Source organism: Zonotrichia albicollis, chromosome W (genome assembly GCF_047830755.1).
Source record: "Zonotrichia albicollis isolate bZonAlb1 chromosome W, bZonAlb1.hap1, whole genome shotgun sequence".
NCBI lineage: Eukaryota > Metazoa > Chordata > Aves > Passeriformes > Passerellidae > Zonotrichia > Zonotrichia albicollis.
This window is the reverse complement of record NC_133859.1, coordinates 15,810,352-15,830,409: the sequence shown is the minus strand read 5'-3', so window position 1 is coordinate 15,830,409 and position 20,058 is coordinate 15,810,352. Positions and strand designations below refer to the sequence as shown.

The window sequence follows — 20,058 nt, the reverse complement described above, 5'->3', positions numbered from 1 at the left end:
GAGAGGGATGTATCTTTACAAACTGTGGGCCTGCTGGTAGATAAAGCCAGATACTGATAGGTGAAAGAAGCATTGAGTGGAACCATAAATTCCATAGGAATTCCACTAATTGACACAGACTATTGCTCAATGAGAAAAAAAAAGTTCACTCTTTAGAATTTTTTAAAGTTTATTAAGGGATAAAAGGGATAAAATCCAGCTCTAGGATGTTTGGCTATTTGGCAAAAGAACACATTAACGTAAAACCATATTCTCTATATACTGTTACTTTACAGAGGTGTGAAAAATGCATATTATATTATTGGCTCTTCGCAAATATTACATTGAATACTATATGTGTTATGTTGGAAGGTTATGCTGTATTAATTATTTTAGTAGTGCTGTATTAACCTTTTTAAGTATAGTGGTAAATATAGTTTTTAGGCTATAGCATAATATTAAAATAGAAACGATGTGATGTAAGATACCTTTTGTAACTAGCTCAAGGAATGGATAAGATAACCAAGAAATTCTTTGCTTAAAAATAACAGCAACAAGACCCCATGATTCCAAGAGAATAATTATTACCTCCTTATCAGGACAATCCACACTTCTTCCAGACTTCTAGGAGCCAAGAAATTGATTTACAAGATGAGGGGGGGAGCAGAAATTAAGCAGAAGACACCCTTAGTTTGAAAAGAATGTTTGAATCATGTATGAGATATATGAAAATGCAACAGGCTATTGCTTTTAAGGGTTAATCCTTTGTTAGTGAAGCGTGCTTTTGTGGCAGAGTGCAGAAGCATACGGATATTCGTAATTCTTTGCTTTTATTGTCTTTTATTGTCCTTACTTTGATTGACCAAATTCTTATTGTCCTAATCTTTATTACTATTTTATTACTATTAAACTTCTAAAATTTTAACACAAGTGATTGGCGTTTTTCAAAGAGGTTACATGCATACTTATGAGTTTCATGCATTATTCAAACATTCATGTGATTTTAGATGTTTTAGGGATTTTCCTGTTTGGTTTTAACCTTTGACTTGTCTACATGCCATCTTGTTGATGAGATCAATGTATTTTATTTCTTTTTGTGGTTCCATGTTGTTGTATTTTTACTCCCTGATAACAAGGGTCAATAAATTTTTCTTTTCTCAGTCCTCTGGTTTCTGTCTCTGTTATCTTGTCTTTCAGATAAGATAGTCCCCGCATGTGGGAAATCACCTAGTTATTTTACACCATTTTCTGAGTTAGTTACATGAAAAAGCATTTAAACATCCCACAGTCTCTATTATGCTACGGTCTAAGAGAGTATATATTACACTACTATTTTAAAAGCTATATGGTGCATACGTAAACTGACAGATTATGCTATATGAAAAGCAGTTAAAAGTAATTACAAATTGTACTATATCAGGATCTTTGTGATCAATAATAACTTGCAAAACAAAAGTTAATACATAAATGCGAAAGCCAATAGCTATATATGTTGTTTATAACACTCACCCATGGCTGTGCTAAATTTATGGATTTAGAGAAAAAGACCAGAAACACAAAGAAAAAGAAGGGAGGGGGAGATGCACATTAGAAGAGGTCTTAGGTATTAAGTGTTTGGGGAAGTCTGTACCTCTCAAGTACCTCAGCCAATGGGGAAAGAGAGAAGGGAAATGCGGCTGGGAAATTAGGATAAAAAAGGAGGCTGCATCCTCTAAAAATTTGAGAGACCCCAGAAGAAATGCCCCATGGCCTCTCCCTTTATTCGAATAAAGTAAAAGGACTCTTCTGTCCCCTTTTTGGACATAAACCTCTGGTGTTTGTGGATTAATTTTCCTGACAATTTGGGGGCTCTTGTGCAGGATATTTCCACTGTCTGGGGACAGCAGGAAGCAAGCAGAGCTGAAGGCGCGCCTCACCCAGTTTGGGTAATCAGCTCCTCTTGGTGATGGCCGGCACCAGGCAATAGATTGGGGTCCCAAGACTGTCCAGAAGACAGATGAGTGGCTGTTGCCTTCTCAAGGCATGGTGACCTGGTTCTTAGTCCGGCACGGTGGCCCAAACCCCAGGGTCACTCGGTCCATATGCTCCTGACACCAATGTGGTGGACAGCAAATGGCGTTTATTGAGGGGTCACAAAGGTTTTTATAGCTTGGGCAGTCAGTGTCATTTCCTTCTGCTCACGTCTGGCTGGGTGCGGCCAGGCACGGAGCTAAGGTCTGACTGCGGGCGGGGGGGGGGGATGTCCCGACTGAACGTACAGCCCGATTTCTTCCGCACACAGATCCCTGACTGGGGCCGCATGGTCTCATTCACATTTTAAGCTCAGGACAGGGGAAGGGGAGGGGACAGGTGAGTCACCAACCAGGTGAAGGGGCAGGGTCTCCAGGTACTAGGGTCACCTATCACACGACGCCTTGCTGGTATGTTAGCCTGATTGACAGGGCACACTCAGCGAGGGGCGAGGGGGAAGGGAGAAGGTAAAACAGGATATTGCAACACACCACAACACCTGACTCTCCACATTTTCCCCCTCCCTCATGATTAGTAAAAATCGTATAAAATTATAAAATGTAGAGGTTACAAAATTTCATGGGTTAGTAAAATTATTATAAAATTGTAAGTGTGTTAGTAACTGGCAGGACTTAAAGTAATTGTCGGTGCTCGAGAAACATAATGTTAACCGTTTCTAAACGCTTTTTAACGAATAGCACCAATTTGTTTAATATGCAAGGCCCGAAGATTAGGGTTAGTAAGATTATAGTGAGTGGGCCTATTAGGGTAGAAATCAGGGTGGTGAGCCATGGGGACCGGTTGAACCACGACTCGAACCAGCCCTGTTGAGCTTCTCTGTCCATTTTTCTTAGGTTTAGTCGGTTTCTCAGTTCAGCCATGGAGTCTCTAATGACTCCAGTGTGGTCCACATAAAAGCAGTATTCCTCTTTCAAGGCAGCACACAGGCCTCCTTGCTGCATGAGCAAAAGGTCCAGTCCTCGCCTGTTTTGGAGGACAACCTCTGAGAGTGAGGAAAGGGATTTTTCTAGGGAAGAAATGGATTTCTCGATCCTCTGGAAGTCCTCGTCAACAGTCATCTGCAGTTGTGCCAGTCCCTGATGTTGTGTTGCAAGGGCCGAGATGCCTGTGGCAGCGCCGGTAGCTCCTAAACAGAGGAGCATTGCGATGGTGATGCCTGTTATCACTTCTCATTTGTGGAGCCAGTTGGGTTCCTCAAACAAGTGGTACACCTCTTCTTCCTGGCGATACAGGACTCTGGGGACAATTAAAACTTGGACACAAAAGTCAGTAGAATGATCGAATTTGTCAAGGAGTACACATGGGCTTACCCCGGATCGTTGACAGACCCACATTCCCAATGCAGCTGGGATGACCCACTGGAACTTCCCTCCCTTAAGTTTGACAAATTCCCAGCAGACGTTGCCCATCTGCTTTGCCAAGGTTGCATTGCCAAAGCATTTGCCTTGGCCCGTAACCTGACTTAGGGTAATGCCTCTCTGGGGGATGTCCCATCTGCATTGGCATGGATTGTCTTACTTTGAGAAGATGAATGGGAGATCGAGGGCAACACCTTCGTAAAAAGGGGGTTGTGCATCATAGCATAACCAGCATGACACTGTGAGATTAGGGTTGGATTGGTTTAACGATAAGAAGGTAGCATTTAACACGCTTAAGAATGGATTGGAGAGGGTTGATTTGGCTAAGAGATCGGATGTGGAGGTAAGTTTTAGCATCTGTGTTTTGTGGCTAGAACTACCGTTAGCTGCGATCCCCTTCCTGGGTCTACTCATTGCAAGAATCGGATTGGGTCCAACTGATTGGGATATTGGAGGTGGGAATCTGATAATTTGTATGTTCGCCCAGATGCGGCGAGAGAGATAAACAAACGCTGTCCACACTTTGCCCGTGGCCCAGCCATCATTGGTCAGCTGCAGGATTGTCATTATATAGCCTGTGCATGTGTGCTGTTTCCTGTCTTGGGGCAAAATCACGTACCCATCCATACCAAATTTTGGTTCGAGACAGCCGTGGGGACTATACTTAATTTGCAGGAACTTATCAGGCTGTTGTGGTTTCCATCCATTGCTTGTCACAATAGTTTCACACCTCCAATATCCACAATATCCATACCCTGGGTAATTACAGTAACTTTTTCCTGGGTTGGAGGCAGGGCACCAGTAGGTCTGAAATAATGTTGTCTTCTCAAATTTGGGGTGCCCTGTATGCGAGGGAAAAATGTCTTTTAGCCTGAACTCGAAAGATGGGGTGTCGGCTGTAACAATTTCTTTGATGACCCCCTCACCTGAGAGATGGCTTAGAACCCACCTGAATGGCTGGTGAGGGTAAGGTTTTGTGTCTGCCTGTCCTCCGCCTGCTAACCCTAGAAACAAGATCACACAGAGATACCGTTGCTGCTTTGATTTTGATGGTGCGAGCTTCTCAGGTGATGTCGGGTTGCTCGGTGGTCTCTCTCTCTTTCCTGGTAGTGGGGCGTATGGGTTGCGGGGGCGTCCAATGATCCAGTCCTGCAAACAAAGTCTCACAATTCTCATGAGTTTCACTCTGAAGGTCTGGTTTAATAGATTTGAGTGGACACCATTTAATGTCCCCATCTTTTTTAACGGCCGCATACCCCTGCCCCGTGAGCACTAGTCTCCAACCTTGTTCCCACTCCCCTAGTTCATTTTTGATCACAACCCGTGGGCCTTTCTCTAGTGCTCGAGTGGCCCAGTGTCTCTGGGCTGGACTGTTTGTTTCATCCCCCCTAGGGAATTGATTTAATGCTAGCAGCGCAGTTGCCAGTATGCACGCCTGGTCACCCAGGGGAATGGCATTGGTGAAGCCTTCTGCCTTTGCTAGCACTTCCAGCTTAGTTTTCAGAGTCTGGTTTGCTCTTTCGACGATGGCTTGTCCGGTGCTGTTGTATGGGATGCCATGCACCAAGGCGATGTTCCATTTCGAGACAAATGCTTGGACCGTCTTTGAGATGAAGTTTGTGCCGTTGTCTGTTTTGATTTGTTTTGGAACTCCAAGCCATGCCATGGTTGTTAGCCAATGTTGGATGGTCGCTTTGGAATCAGTCTTGAGATGCTGTGTGGCCACAATCATACCACTGTACGTATCTACGGTAGCTGCAAGCCACGCTTGGGGTCTCAACAGCTGGCATTGTATAAAGTCTGTTTGCCATATTTCTGAGGCTTTGAGGCCTCTGGGGTTGACACCATTTGACCACAGTGGCGACTTCTGGCAGTGGAGGCACGTGGCGACAACGTGCTTTGCGTCCGCGGTAGAAATCCTGCACTTTTTCGCAAGTGCTTTAGCTCTGATGTGAAGGGATTCGTGCAACTGACGAGCTTCTTTCAGTGTCCATACGCCTTTTGCGGCGGCAGCAGCCTTGTCGTTGCCAATTTGGTAGAATCCTTTGATTGGGTCATGGCTGTTGACGTGGATGACTGATATGGTGCCTTTCCGTGACAAGAGTGCTTCCTCCAGCATCGTTGCCACTGTGAACACTGACACACCTGGTCCGGACATGGCTAGGCAGAGCTTGGGCACAAATATGGAGTCAGTCACAATGTTAAGGTGTTCTTCTGGGAACAGTCCGCACGCTAGCACTACGGCTGCTGCTTCAAGCTGTTGGACTGAAAGCGTGGGGTCGGTTGACTTGACACATTGCCACTGTTCTCCTGACTGCCATACTGCTGCCGCCGTGGAGGTCTGCGATGATGTGTCCGTGAAGATGGTTGATCCTGCCTGCGGCCGGTCGATTACCTTTGGTGGGAGGTCGATGTCGATGACCGTGAGCAGCCGAGTCCAAGGGGGTTTTGCCACGTAGCGAATCTCTCCTCCAAAGCCTGCAAGGGCCATGGCTAGATATTCAGATGTTGTTGTTGACTGCGCAGAGAGCTGTTTGCGGAAAGGCAAGTATATCTTGGAAGGTTCGATGCCCAGATGTCTTAGGGTGAGTTTTCTGCCTTTCATGATGAGGCTGCTGAGGCACTCGGCTCCCGGGGAAAAGGCACGTGAGGGTTTCCCCAAGACCACCCATAGTATCGGTTGGGCTTTGTCGGGGGTCCTTGGGCTAGGGCTCCCACTCCCCCCTTTTTTGTAAAGTGGACATACAAATCGACTGGTGCACTTGAATCCCGTCTGGTGAGCATGCTCACTGACATCTGGCGTTTGATGAAGTTGAGCGAGCTTATCGCTTCCGGTGTCAGGGTTTTCTGCTCCCATGGGTTCTTCCCTTTCAAGAGGTCATTTAGAGGGTCCATGACCTTGGGAGGAATCAGGACGATGTTGCAGAGCCACTGTAAGGACCCTACCAGCTGCTGCACGTTGTGGAGCGTCTTGATGTCTCGGCGGATTTTCATCTGGGGAGGAGGTATGTAGGAGCTTGTGATTCCCACTCCTAGGAAGGTCACGCACGGTCCCTTTTTTATTTTCACACTCGGTATCTCGAAGCCATTTGTCTTTAAGGTCTCGGAGATGGTTGATACCAGCTGGTCTACTTGTCTTGTTGATGGTGTGGCGATCAGGATGTCGTCCATGTACTGCATGATGGTCACAGTCAGATTGCTCTGCTGGACTGGTGCTAGCGCTCAGTCTACTGTGATCTGGCAGATGGTAGGGGAGTTGACCATCCTTGGGGTAACATTCTCCACTGGAAGGGTAGGTTGGGCCGCTGGCTGTTTGGAAAGACGATGGAAAAGGCAAACCGCTCCTTGACATCTTCGTGCAGGGGAATAGAAAAGAAGCAGTCTTTGATGTCGAGCACTGCACAGGGTTGTCCTCTTGGTATCATCGAGTTCATGGGCAGCAAAGTTTGTACGGGGCCCATAGGCTGGATTCTCTTGTTCACTTCCACGCAGGTCGTGCAGGAGACGAAAGCCTTCACCAGACTGCTTAGGTATTACGAAGATCGGGGTGTTCCATGGGCTCGTGGAGGGTTCTATATGATTCTTGTGTAATTCACGGCCAACTAGCTCAAGGAGAGCAGTCATTCAAGGCTTGGACAAGGGCCGCTGCTTGATCCACACTGGATCGACTGATTTCCAAGTTAGCTTGATGGGCAATGGCGGGTATGCGACAGTGGCCCTTAGAATAAATTTGTCACCCTAACGTCCAGCAGGGCTAGGGCATCCCTCCCCAACAAGGGTGGGCAATCCGACATAACATATGTAGTGAGGATGATAGTTCTTCCTGGTCCTCTCTCGGTGCAGAGGGTTATTGCTACTGGTTGGGTGCTTTTGTGGGCTCGGGACAGCCCTCCGACTCCGCCCACCATGGGGGCTTCTTCTAGCTTCCATGGTAGAGGCCAGTGTATGTCTGGGATGACGGTGACATCTGATCCTGTGTCCACCCAAAAGGGAAGGCAGATGGCCGAGTCGTCGGAGCTGTTGTGGAGATGACACACTGCCCACACGATCAGTGGGTGCTTGCCCACCTTCGCGGCGAAGGCCACCCATGGGTCTTGTTCCCATGCTTTCATGGCCAAAGCCACCCAGGGGCCTCGCCCCCAGGGAGCTGTTCTTGGTATTCCTGAGGTGCAGATGGGTTTGATTGAGCCATTGGTTGGGTGACGAAGTTGGTCATTTCTTGAGGGGGTAGTGGGCATGGAAGCCCTGTACCTCATTGGGGGTTGCTGTAGCTGGGCCACTTCATGTTCCAGGTGGGAGGAGGCTGGGTATGGCCCAGCTGCCCCCTCCCCTTCCCGTTTCCCTGAGGCTTGGATCTGCCTTCATTAGCTAAATGCCCCTTCCTTCCACATGCCCAGCATGGTCCCCTAAGTTTCCCCTGGCGTGATGGAGCAGCTGCTGGTGGGCGTCCTGACTGGGGACCGTTTACTGCCACGTGGCCTGCCTGGCCACACATAAAGCATGCCATCACACTGGTTATTGCAGTGTGAACTGCTGCTTGGATGGGAGCTAGGTGTTCTTCCTTTGCAATGTGTCTGATCATGGCAGCAACATTGGACCCAGGTGGCAGTGATCTTAAAATGTCCTTGGTGGCTGAGTTGCATTGCTGGCGTAGGCACTCTGCCAGCACAGGACCCTTCGCCTCTGAGGGTAATGCAGAGGAATCTAATGCTGCCTGAAGGCGGTCCACAAACTGAGTGAAGCTCTCGCTCTCACTCTGCTTTATAGTGGACCATGGCGATGGTTTGGCTATTACTTTGGAAGCAACATGGATGGCTTCTCGGGCAGCACAGGTTGTTGTCATAACCTCATGGGCCCGCAGGCCCTCAGCCTGCACCTGGGGGGTGATCATAGTGGGGTCTGTGCCCATTACCCTCTGTATGCTGGAGCCGTGCAGTGGATGGTCTGCCCCTGTTACTAAGGCTAGCTGCTTTACACAATTGTCCTCCCATTCCTGTTTAAAAAGGATCATCCCTGCCCCATCAAAAATCAGCCTGCAAGTCTGTTTGATATCAAAGGGAAGCATATCATCGCTTCCAAAAATGCTGTCAATGAATGTGGAAACCATGGCAGAATTAATCCCCCTGTCTGCAACCGCTTTAACAATTGCCTGCACGTCTTTCGGGTTTACCGGGGAGTAAGTTCTTTGGTTTCCGCCCGCCCCCCCCACACGGACCGGGAAAACCAGTGTGGCAGACGGAGCCCACTCCACGCAAGCCATTTTTATTTTCCGCCAGTCTGTAAGCGGGGTTTGATCTTTCTCTGATATCCCCTTAACCCACGCAGGAGCGCTGCAGCTAGTGATCTTGTATGCCACTGCTCCCTTTTTGTTAAAGTCTGAGTCAGTGTCGGAATCCTCCGACCGCCTTTCGAGCCCATCCCAGCTCGAGTCGGACTCCGAGCCGGAAGTCGACTGGCCGGACATTTCCGGGCTGCTCAGCCATTTTCTCGGGCTCCGACTCCGCCCCTTCTTGCAGGGGTCGGGCCGTTCCCTCCCCCTGGCTCTCCCCGCCTCCTGCTGGGGGAGGTCCTTGCCCTATAAGGACCTAATTTAAATTGAGTGGTTTGATTGGTCTCAAGTCCCTTCTCAGGGGCCGCCCCTCCTCCACGCTCGCCCACGCTTGCGCTGTTCAGCGAGCCTGCTGCATTTCCTCCCCCGTATCATCCTTCCAGCCCTGGTCATGCACTCCGGCGCCATTTTCAAACGCATATGGCGGGGGTACCTTTTTTTCAACCGCTTCGGGGTCTGATATTATAGCAGCATTCCGCGCCTCCTCTGCTAGCCCCTGCCAAAATGTCCGCGTCCGCTCCCCCCCCTCCAATGGTGAGCCTGGTCGCTGAGGGGGTTCCAGCGTTCGCGCCTCCGCGTGCCCGACCGGGTCAAAGTCCTCCGCGGTTTGCGTCGCTGCCTCTACTCCCAACTGCGGCGTGGCTAATAAAAAAGTTTGCACGGCTTTCCAGGTTTCTTGCTCTTGTCGAGCTTTTTGCAGAGCCTGGATAACTCTGCCCCACCATTTGAGGGTTTTCCCTGAGCCTGAGGACATGGTTTCCTCAGCCAGAGCCTTCATGCAATTATACCAAATCTCCGGATGGAGAATTTCTACCGGGCTTTCTATAGCCCCTAGCTTAATCAGTCTCGGCATTGCGAGAATAAAATGCTTAAGCTTACACTTGATACCCCACTGCGTGTGGATCTGACTTACGACCTTCACGATAGCGTCCATGCTCCTCGCTGGTCCGGGGGCGTCCCCCCCGCGGCACTAGGCAAGCTGTGCAGCCGCCGGTCCCTCGTCCAGGCGATCCCCGAACCCTGGGTGGTGATCATGTCCCAGGTTTTCGGCACCAGATGTTGCCTTCTGAAGGCGTGGCGACCTGGTTCTTAGTCCGGCACAGTGGCCCAAACCCCAGGGTCACTCGGACCATATGCTCCTGACACCAACGTGGCGGACAGCAAATGGCTTTTATTGAGGGGTCACAAGGGTTTTTATAGCTTGGGCAGTCAGTGTCATTTCCTTCTGCTCACGTCCGGCTGGGTGCAGCCAGGTAGGGAGCAAAGGTCTGACTGCGGGGGGGGGGGGGGAATGTCCTGACTGACCGTACAGCCCGATTTCTTCCGCACGCAGATCCCTGACTCTCCACAGTGGCGGACCAGGGGGATCCATGAAGAGTCCACAGGGAACAACCACTGAAAATCTCACTGGTGAGTACAATGGGATCTTCAGGGAGTTAACCTGAGAGGGCACCCATGGAGGGTAGCACAGGTAAAACAGGGCACCCATGGAGGGTTACAAAGGTAAAGCCAGGAAAGGGCCCTGGCAAAAGGGATGATGACCCCAAAATATCTCCAAAGAATCCCTTGGAAGAATGTGGAGTTGGTTTACGCATTGTCCCAGGTGTAATTAAAGACATAGATGCCCAAAAGGGGCAATAAGGGAAAGTTGAGAAGGAGTGTCAACAATCCATGCCCGAGGGGGGCAATAAGGAGAGTTGAGAAGGAGTCTTGACAACAGGAAATTGACAAATAGTGTTGATATGTTGAGAAAAGATTAACTGAAGGGGAATGTAGAGAGATATGGTTAAGGCAAGGAGTGGCAGGACTGGGCAGAGAAGTGTGAGAGCGGGAGCATGGGCTGGGGGCCTGTGGGGGCTGTGGGGCATCTGGGGCTTAGTACCGGGCAGTGCTTGACCCCACTACCCCTGGGGCAGGGGCAGCAGTGGCCGCTGGTCCCCATGAGGCTGCAGGATATCCCGGCTACCTGAGATGCTGCCAGCAGTGCCTGTCACGAGAGCTGGGGGAGGAGGTGTGTTTGGACCCTGTGGCAGGACAGAGACTGGCTCTGGTATATGTTGTGTGATAAAGAGAATGAGTACAAGGAGGAGGTGAAGACCTATCTGGGAAATGCAGATTGTACATGGAAGGATTAAGATTTTCTTTTAAGGATTTTGTTCGGTTCACTTGAAAAATAAATGGTTTTGCGCTATGAGAAAATGCCTATCCACAGGCAGTAGCAAGGGATACTAGAGAAATAACAGAATAAGTCCCTGGATGAACTGGTTAGAAAGATACAGCAAGTGTATGTAAGAAGGGATGAGGAAAAGGTGAAAGCAAAGGCAAAGAGTTTTTACAGTCCCAGAGGGATAAACCTCAGGACCCAAGGGGTCCCCCAGGATAGAAGGGACAGGATCAGCCACAAGGAAGTGGCAAAAGCATTCCCTCCTCACTAGGGGAGAGGCAATCCAAACAGTGGTTGCTGAGGAATCAGTGTGCTATCTGCAGGGCAGAGGGACACTGGAAGCTGGAATGTCCACAGAGACAACTGGACCCTCAGGAGGAGGAAGTTCAGAGGATAATGGAGATGGATTGTTAGGGGTGTCAGGGGCTCCCATTATATCAAGGACCCACCACACTGGAGCCCTTGCTAATTTTTAAGGTGGGTCCAGATTGAGAAGAGGTGTGTTTCCTGATAGACACAGGGACCTCTCGATCCACTTTGAATTTTATGTCTAAAGGGGGAAAATTGTCAAAAAGATCATTGATTATTCAAGGGGTGAGTGGAAAGGATGAGTGTATTTTATTCAACCGCTGTTAGTAGATATGGGGGATAGGTTTGAAATGCATTAATTCCTGTTTGTTCCTAATTGTGATTGTAATTTTCTGGGAAGGGATTTGATAGCTAAAGTGGGAATGCAAATTAGTATTGAAATAAATGATACAGAGGCTAACATTGTGGTAACTCTGTAAAATATCTGAGAAGGCTTATGCTGAAATAAACCCACAAGTGGGGACAGCTCCAGGGAAGATGGTAGGACAACAATTGACAAGGACAGTGCTCCCACAGGGATATACAAAGTCACCAGTTTTGTTTGGACAAGCCTTGCAGAAAATATTAAGAGAGTTTACTCCACCCTCAGGAGTTAGGTTGTTGCAGTATGTGGATGACTTGGTTTTATCAGGGGAACAAGAAAAGGTGGTTGAAGAGGCTACTGTGGAGCTGCCTAATTTTCTTGCTAAAAAGGGACTTAGTGTGTCTAAAAAGAAGGCGCAGTTGGTAGATGTTATAAATGACTCAGACACCAAGTGGGAATGAGTTATAAAAGTTTTATTAAGAACTAATAAAAAATTCACAAAGCAAAAGGGACAGCACTGGGAATGTGGCCGACCACCAGAGGCACGTCCACAAAATGGCGGCTCCGCCTTTTATACCCTTGGTGTTGCATTAGCCAAATACATATTCATAAGCGGTCATGCATATTCAAACATCTTCCTTATATATCCCTGGCCTGTCCCAAATTCTGCCAGTTAACTCTTCTTTGCCGTCCATTGGTGGAGACCTTCTTGCAACTCGATTGGAGGTGAGGTGTTGCATGCCAAGTCCCCCCAGGGACAAGCTTCCCCCACTCCTGGCAGCCTCATGCAAGGGGCATGTGTATATGCCCTCCCTCCACATGTCTCTGACAACCCCGCCAACCAGGGTTGTCTGGTGGCAACAATACAAAGGGAAGAAGAGAAGATTAAAGGGAAGACAAAAAGGGGTCCAAAAACAACTTACAACAACGGTCACACGTCAAAAGAACTTTAACAAAGCTTTTTTTAACACACATAATATCCATTCCTCATCTGCGAGCGCCAATCACCACACCACCCATCTATAACAGTAGAGAAAAAGGTTAAATATTTGGGACACATTTTGACTGGAGGGTTATGGTGTATCGATCCAGAAGGAATACAAGGGATTTTACAAGTATCATTACCCCAGACAAAAAAGGAGTTACGGCAGTTTTTAGAGTTGGTGGGGTGCTGCAGAGCATGGATTGAGGATTTTTCTGTTTTGGCCAGACCTTTATATGACTTTTTAACCCAAGACAGTCCTAATGTTGTGATATGGACACCAGAAAGACAGCAAAAGTTTTAGAAATATAAAAGACAAATTGGTTAAGGTCCCAGTCTTAGCTCTTCCAGACTCAGAAAATGAATTTGAGTTATACATAGATGTTAAACAGGACCATGATAAAGGAGTTTTAGTACAAGAACACAGGGGAACACAGCGGCCTGTTGCTTATTTTTTTAAGCTGTTAGACCCGGTGTCCAGAGGCTGGCCTCATTGTCTGCAGAACTGTGCAACCATGGCTTCAATGGTAACTGAGGCCTGAAAACTGACAGCAGGAGGATATCTGATTGTTAAAGTTTCACAACAAGTTAAAGCTTTGTTAACTGTAAGAGTCTCTAAGTAGATGACCAGCACTTGGTTATTACAGTATGAATCTTATTTAATGAAACAGGAAGATTTAGAATTGAAAAGCGGGGATGGACTTAACCCAGCCTCTGTGAACAGCCCTGAAGAGGGGGGCCAAGAAGAAACCCATGACTGCATTCAGGTGATAGATCTCCAGACCTGGGCTAGGGAAGATTTATGAGACACTTCCTGGCCTGAGGGAGAAAATGTGTTTATTGATGGATCTTCAAGGGTGATAGAAGGGAAGCCATTTACAGGATACACTATCATTAATGGAAGGGAGTTAAAGGAAGGGGGGACGTTTCTGCCCACATGGTCAACTCAAACAGCAGAAAAGTATGTGTTTGTGAGAGACTGTGAATTATATCAGGACAAGATAGTGAATGCTTTTACTGATTCTAAATATGCATATGGGGTGATACATGCATTTGGGAAATTATGGGAAGAAAGAGGTTGATCAACCTGCAGGGGAAAAGCATTAGCTCATGAGAGTTTAATCTCACCCCTATTGGAGGCGAATTTACCAAAAGGGGTGACAGTAATACACGTTAAGGGGACACCAGGCAGGGTGCTCAGAGGAGGCAACAGGTAACCAACTGGCTGATGAAGAAGCTCGGAAAGCTGCATTGTTGCCAAAAATCTCTAAGATCCTCCCTTTGCTCCCAGTAACCCCACCACTGCCAGAGAAACTGTCTTTTCCACCAGAGGAGCTTGAGATAATTAAAAAGAGTGGGGCAGAGGAAAGAGGGGATAATTGGTTTACAAGAAAGAGTAAGCAGTGGATACCAAAAGCTCTGGCCTTAAATATATTAAAACAACTTCATGAAAGGAGTCATTGGGGCTCTCAAGGACTGGCATAAGCGTTCCTCAAAATGTATCTTACTGCGGGTCTTTTTACCCTGGCAAAGTGAGCTATTGAGGGTTGCTTGATTTATGCTAAAACCAATAACAGAGTTACAAAGAAAACTGCCAGGGGAGGGAGGCCTTGGGCTGTACGCCCCTTCCAAAGATGCCAGGTGGATTTTACTGAAATGACCTGAGTGGCAAGGTTCAACTATCTTCTGGTAACAGTATGCCAGTTAACAAGGTGGCCAGAAGCATTTCCAGCCATTTCAGCAACTACAAGATCAGTTATTAAAGTATCTTTGGAATAAATAATTCCAAGGTATGGGATTGTAGAAGCAATAGACTCAGATAGGAGAACGAATTTAGCAGAAAAAATCCTTCAAGGGATTATGACTGCTTTAGGCATACAATGGAATATCCCCTGGCAGCCCCAGAGCTTGGGTCGGGTTGAAAGAATGAATGGAGAAATAAAGAAACACCTTCTGGAGCTGGTGATAGAAACTAAGATGCTGTGAATATGGCTTTTGCCAGTGACTTTGGCAAGAATAAGGGCCAGACCCAGAGGACATATTCAATTATCTCCCTTTGAATTGATGTTTGGAATTCCTTACCCATGTAATTCTCAACTTAGTGGGGGGGTAGAGATAAGTGATGTATATTTAAAACAATATGTGGCCAGGATGCTGTCTCTTGTGAAATCTCTTTGACAGGAAGCTCAGCTGGCACAGACCCTGCCTTTGGACTTTGCTGTTCATAACATCCAATCAGGAGATTGGGTCCTAGTTAAGGAGTGGAAAGAAGCACCACTGGTGATGAAGTGGTGTGAACCTTTCCAAGTGTTACTGACCACAGAAACATCCATCAAGAGAGCTGAATGCAGGTGTACCCATCACACTTGGGGCAAGGTCTCTGAAGCCTCAAAGGTTTGGACATCTCAGCTGGAGGAGAAGGACAGGAGGCAGCAACTGACACTGCAGGAGTGGACCAGAGCAGCAACCAGGCCGCCGGCATTGGGGGAAGCCTCATGTGCTTACATAGACTGCTAAAATAATCTGTATGGGCATCCCTCCTTTAGAATCTCCAGTCACTGGGGCTAATCCTCACTGTCATTGTTTTCTTTATGTTAAGTGATTTCTGTGCCTTCACTCATCACAGGTGGTGTGGAAGATAGCATGAAAATTAGTTTAGGAAATTAGATTATACCTTTAGAATGTTTTTCTTAATAATCTTACCTTTATGTTGTCAGATTTGGGCCAAAGGTAGACGAATAATTTTTTTAGTCCTAGGAGAAGAAGTAGCAAACACTTCTAACCTTAGCAATTGTTGGGTCTGCGGAGGGCTAGGAAGATCTGACAGCTGGCCATGGGTGGCCAACATGCCTATCTCAAGTTACCTCCAAACTGGTCAGGGATATGTTATGTAGGGTATATTAGACCCTTGTTCTTTCTGCTACCACAACTTCAGGGAAATCAGTTAGGAATCAAGGTATATGATGATCTAATTAGAGATACAGCAGCCCTGGCTGGAGGGAGCACCCAAAATGGGGAAAAGATGAATGGCCACCTGAGCGAATCATACAACACTATGGACCAGCCACTTGGAATCATGATGAATTGATATCAGGTGCCAGAGAACCCATTTATAATTTAAACTGGATAATTAGGTTACAAGCTGTCTTTGAAATAATAATCAACCAGGCAGCTACAGCTCTTGACTTTCTTGCTGTCCAATCCACTCAGATGAGGAATGCAATATTTCAACATCAGATGGTATTAGATTATCTATTACCAGAAGAAAGGAGGAGTGTGTGGAAAATTAAATGACTCTAACTGCTGTTTGCAAATAGATGACAATGGAAAAGTGATGAAACAAATAACAAAGAGAATAAGAAATTTAGCTCATGTACTGGTCCAAACATGGAAAGGATGGGAATGGGACATGTTTTCATGGTTACCTGGTGTACTATGGGTTAAACAAATGCTTTTTTTCCTCTTATGTACTGTAGCAACTCTTATCTTTTTACCATATATGATCCCTTGCTTAGTGCAACTTATTCAACATGTGATCAAGGAGACACAGGTAGCAGCCAGCACTACTAATCCAGAAATTACTACAAAAAGACAGAAAATTATGTCACTGCAAATAATTGCAAAACCAAAAAAAACCCCAAGAACAGAAAGTTAAGTCAATGATAATTAAAGTTTTTAAAGACAATTATTGAGAAAATAAGATGAGGAGGGATTGAAAGGAATGAGGTGTCCTTACAAACTGTGGGCCTGATGGTAGATAAGGCCAGATACGAAGAGATGAAAGAAGCAATGGGGGGAACCATTAATTGCATAGGAATTCCACTAATTGACACAGATTTTTGCTCAAGCACACCCAAGGCTGTGCTAAATCTCTGGACTTAGAGAAAAAGAACAGAGACACAAGGAAAAAGAAAAATGGGGGGCAGATACATTAGAAGGGATGTTAGGTATTAGGCGATTCAGGAAGTCTGTACCTCTCAAGTACCTCGGCCAATGGGGAAAGAGAGAGGGAAATGTGGCCGGGAAATTAGGATAAAAAGGAGGCTGTGTCCCCTAAAAATTTCAGCGACCCCAGGGAAAACACCCCAAGGCCTCTCCCTTTATTTGAATAGTTACAGGACTCCTCTGTCTCCTTTTTGGACATAAACCTCTGGTGTTCATGGATTAATTTTCCTGAGAGACAGAAAGAGAAAAAAAATAACAGTTTTGTCCGGAACATTTTATATTTGTGACGTGGTTTGACAGGAATTCTGGGATGCTGTGGTCAGACCACCAATGGGTGCTCAGATTTTAATACTGGCACTTGGTTTGACCACTGGGATTTGGATACGCCTCTGAGAACACACAGGGGTTAAAAAGCAGAGCTGCTCCCCTGGGAGGCTCTCTTGGGCTTTCTGGCGGGAAAGAGTTCAGATCTCTCCCGCGTCCAGCTGCTGCTGCTGGGGGGGAGAGGGGCAGCCACGTGACCATGAGGTAGGCCCGGGGCTTGGACAGAGATGGGAGGTGAAGAGGCCCTGAGGATGGAAGGGTGGAGGAGCACCAAGAGACATCGGGCAGCCACCCCCTCCCAGGAGAGAGAGAGGCAGAGCCGGCGTCTGATTTTGATAGCGGCCGACTGAGAAGGAGAAGGGGGGGGGTCGGTGAGAAGGTGCCCAGCTCCAGCAGGGCAGCGTGGGAGTTCTGGAAAGGCAGAGACTGAGATTTAACCATTTTCTTGCTTGATGGAAACTTTACAAATGCTAATCCTCCTGGAGCTGAATGAGGAGAGAGAAAAGAGATAAGAGGAAATGGGACACGAGGGAAGTGGAGAAGACTCTTAGGTGGGAGGAGATGGTGGAGTGGCTCTTTTGCTGGACTCTTTTTGTAGCCATGGATAAAACCATGTTTCCTTGTGATGCGGAGACTGCATGCCAGGGGGAGGCAGTGCCTCGGAACCAGGAGGGTTCAGTGTGGGTACCCCTCGGCCCCAGGGGGTGCAAAAAATGTGGGGAGGACAGGTGTCCTGAAGGAGAGGCTGTGCCCTTTTATTGGAATGAGACAAGGCATCTTTGAAAGACAACCCTAGAAGCAGCTCTGGTCCATGCACAGTGGTGAGAGCACTGGGCATGGAATGGAGATGTCACGATGGCAAAGGATCTCCGGCCGGTGCCACGAATGACATGGAAACACAAGAGGGCTCAACGGTGTTTCCAGGAGAAACCTATGGCACAAGAGGGACTCCTCACTCCTCTTGATGAACTGAAGATTGAGTATTCTAAAGGGTGGTGCCAGACCGAGAGTTGGTGATTTGGGGGAATGCATTGTATTGGGAATTTGGTGAGGAGGAGGAGATGTATTTGTGAAGTTTTCATTTTCCTTGTGTGGTTTTTTCCTTCCTTGTAGTTTAGTTAATAAAGTTTTCTTTATTCCTAAGTAGGAGCCTGCTTCGCTTATTCCTGGTCACATCTCACAGCAGAAACCAGGGAGAGGGTATTTTCATGGGGGCACTGGCATTGTGCCAGAACTCACTAGTCAGCATGCTGCCCAGTTTAATCATGGAGCTCTGGCACCTAGGCTTGTATATGTCTCTGTATAAATGGTACAATTTGCCCAGGATATGGCTCTTTTTTAGATCATGATCTTTGCTTTTGACAGTCTATTAGATCTGTACAATGTGTGCTTGACACTTTTAAATCAAAATCAATATAGCTATAGCTTTCTTAAGCTATTTTTTCAAACATGAAGCAAAATGCTGTACATGAAAACTAAGAGAAGCAAAATAATTTTTCCCATGAAAGTTATTTCACTATAATTGTAAACAAATCAATCCGAAATCATCATCAAAGCATGTTTCTTCACCTGCTTAACCATTTTCAGGATTGTGGACCAATAATGTAATTATCAGGCACTTTCAAAAAAAAAAAAAAAAAAGAAAAATAACTTCTAAAGGAACAGTTGTTCTCTAGTCTCATTGTGCTCCCTGCTCTGTCTTTCAGCAGTACATTGAAGTGAGCAAAGTGATTGAACTGGACTGTTTGACAACTGTCAGGAGGTCCAGGAAGAAAAGTGTTTTCAGGTGTTGGAAAATAACCATTTAGCTTTTGTCCTTATTGCTAACTGATCTTTTGTTCCCAATGAAGGCTGACAAATTCTTTCAAAAGGTGGTAAGAAATTACTCCTGCCTTCCTTGGCAGACACCTGTCTTTTAAACAGGACAGTTGCCCTTCTACAAGATATCAAATACTTGCAACCATTAGGCTTCTTCCCTTTGTCTGAAGAAGACCTCATCTACGATTACTTCCTAATTGGGCAGTCTGTAGCCAATACTCATCCCAATGTTACACATGTTGGTCTGTCCACTACTCCTGATCCAAAAGCTCTTATCATCTATCCCTAGGCAGAGCTCCAGGCAACCTTGCTCCTTCTTCACAGCTCTTTGCCTTTTCAGCCTGTCTTTCCTGAAGAGCTAGTATCCAGCCATTGCAGCACTACAGTCCTGTGAGCCATCACACCAGCTCACTGCAATCCCAATGAGATTATACACCCCCAAGTGCATATAGGCTTCAAATTCTTCCTGCTTGTTTCCTATGTTGTGTACATTAGCATACAGACACTTAAGAGAGGCCCACCACCATGCTGATTTTTGCAGAAAGGGTATGAGCTTCCCCCATCATGCTGTCCTCTCAGCATGTCCTTATTTGTCCATGTATACATAAAGTCAGCTCCCTTCTGCCCTGTTTTATTGGTATCAAGGTGTGTTTTGTCCACATCACCCGAACCTTTTGCTTACCAACCTAGGCCACCATGCCCATCCTGGAGCAAGTTTGATGGCAGGAGTTGTGGTCCCATGACAGACCCATGCTGGAGCAGTTTGTGCCTGAAGGACTGCACCCCATGGAAGGGATCCATGCTGGAGCAGTTAATGAAGAACTGTAGCCTGTGGGAAGGACTCACATTGGAGAAGTCCATGGAGGACTGTCTCCCATGGGAGGGACAGAGCCAGAGCAAAGGAAGAATGTGAGGAGTCTGTCCTCTGTGGAGGAAGAAGCAACAGAGGCAACATGTGATGAACTGACCACAACATCCATTTCCCAGCCCTTAGGGGAAGGAGGTAGAAAATCAGGACTAAAGCTAAGCCCAGGAAAAATGGAGAGGTGGGGGGGGACAGTGTTTTAAAGGTTTGGTAATAAATCAAATCATTTCCCCAAGTCAAGTCTGTTTTGCCCATAACAGTACTACTGGTGAGTGATCTCAACCTGTCTTAATCTCAGCCTGTGAGCCTTTTGTTATATTTTCTCTCCCCTGTCCACTTGAGGAGGGGAGTGATAGAGTGACTTTGGTGGGCACCTGGTATCCAGCCAAGGTCCAGCCACCACATTTGCATGCATGGAAAATGAATTATAAATGGTTTATTTGCAGAGGATATGGTGCATATATTACTAATTAGGAGAATCCCATAACAGTCAGTTTATTAAGCCATGGAGAACACCTCTGCCATCAAACTTCATTCCCCTCTGCATTCAGATAAGTCTTAAACAGCTATAACATAATCAAAGTTAACAC

General features: G+C 46.8%; 1 protein-coding gene across 1 annotated transcript in view; it reads right to left on the bottom strand.

Moving 5' to 3' along the window:
- Positions 1-224: 224 nt before the first annotated feature.
- Positions 225-20,058, bottom strand: part of LOC141726983 (chromodomain-helicase-DNA-binding protein 1-like) — a 127,183-nt gene continuing 107,349 nt past the window's right edge. The window contains exon 37 of the mRNA XM_074532153.1: positions 225-4,517. Within this exon, the coding sequence (XP_074388254.1) occupies positions 4,385-4,517 (133 nt within the window). The 3' untranslated portion in view covers positions 225-4,384. The remainder of the gene's footprint in view (positions 4,518-20,058) is intronic.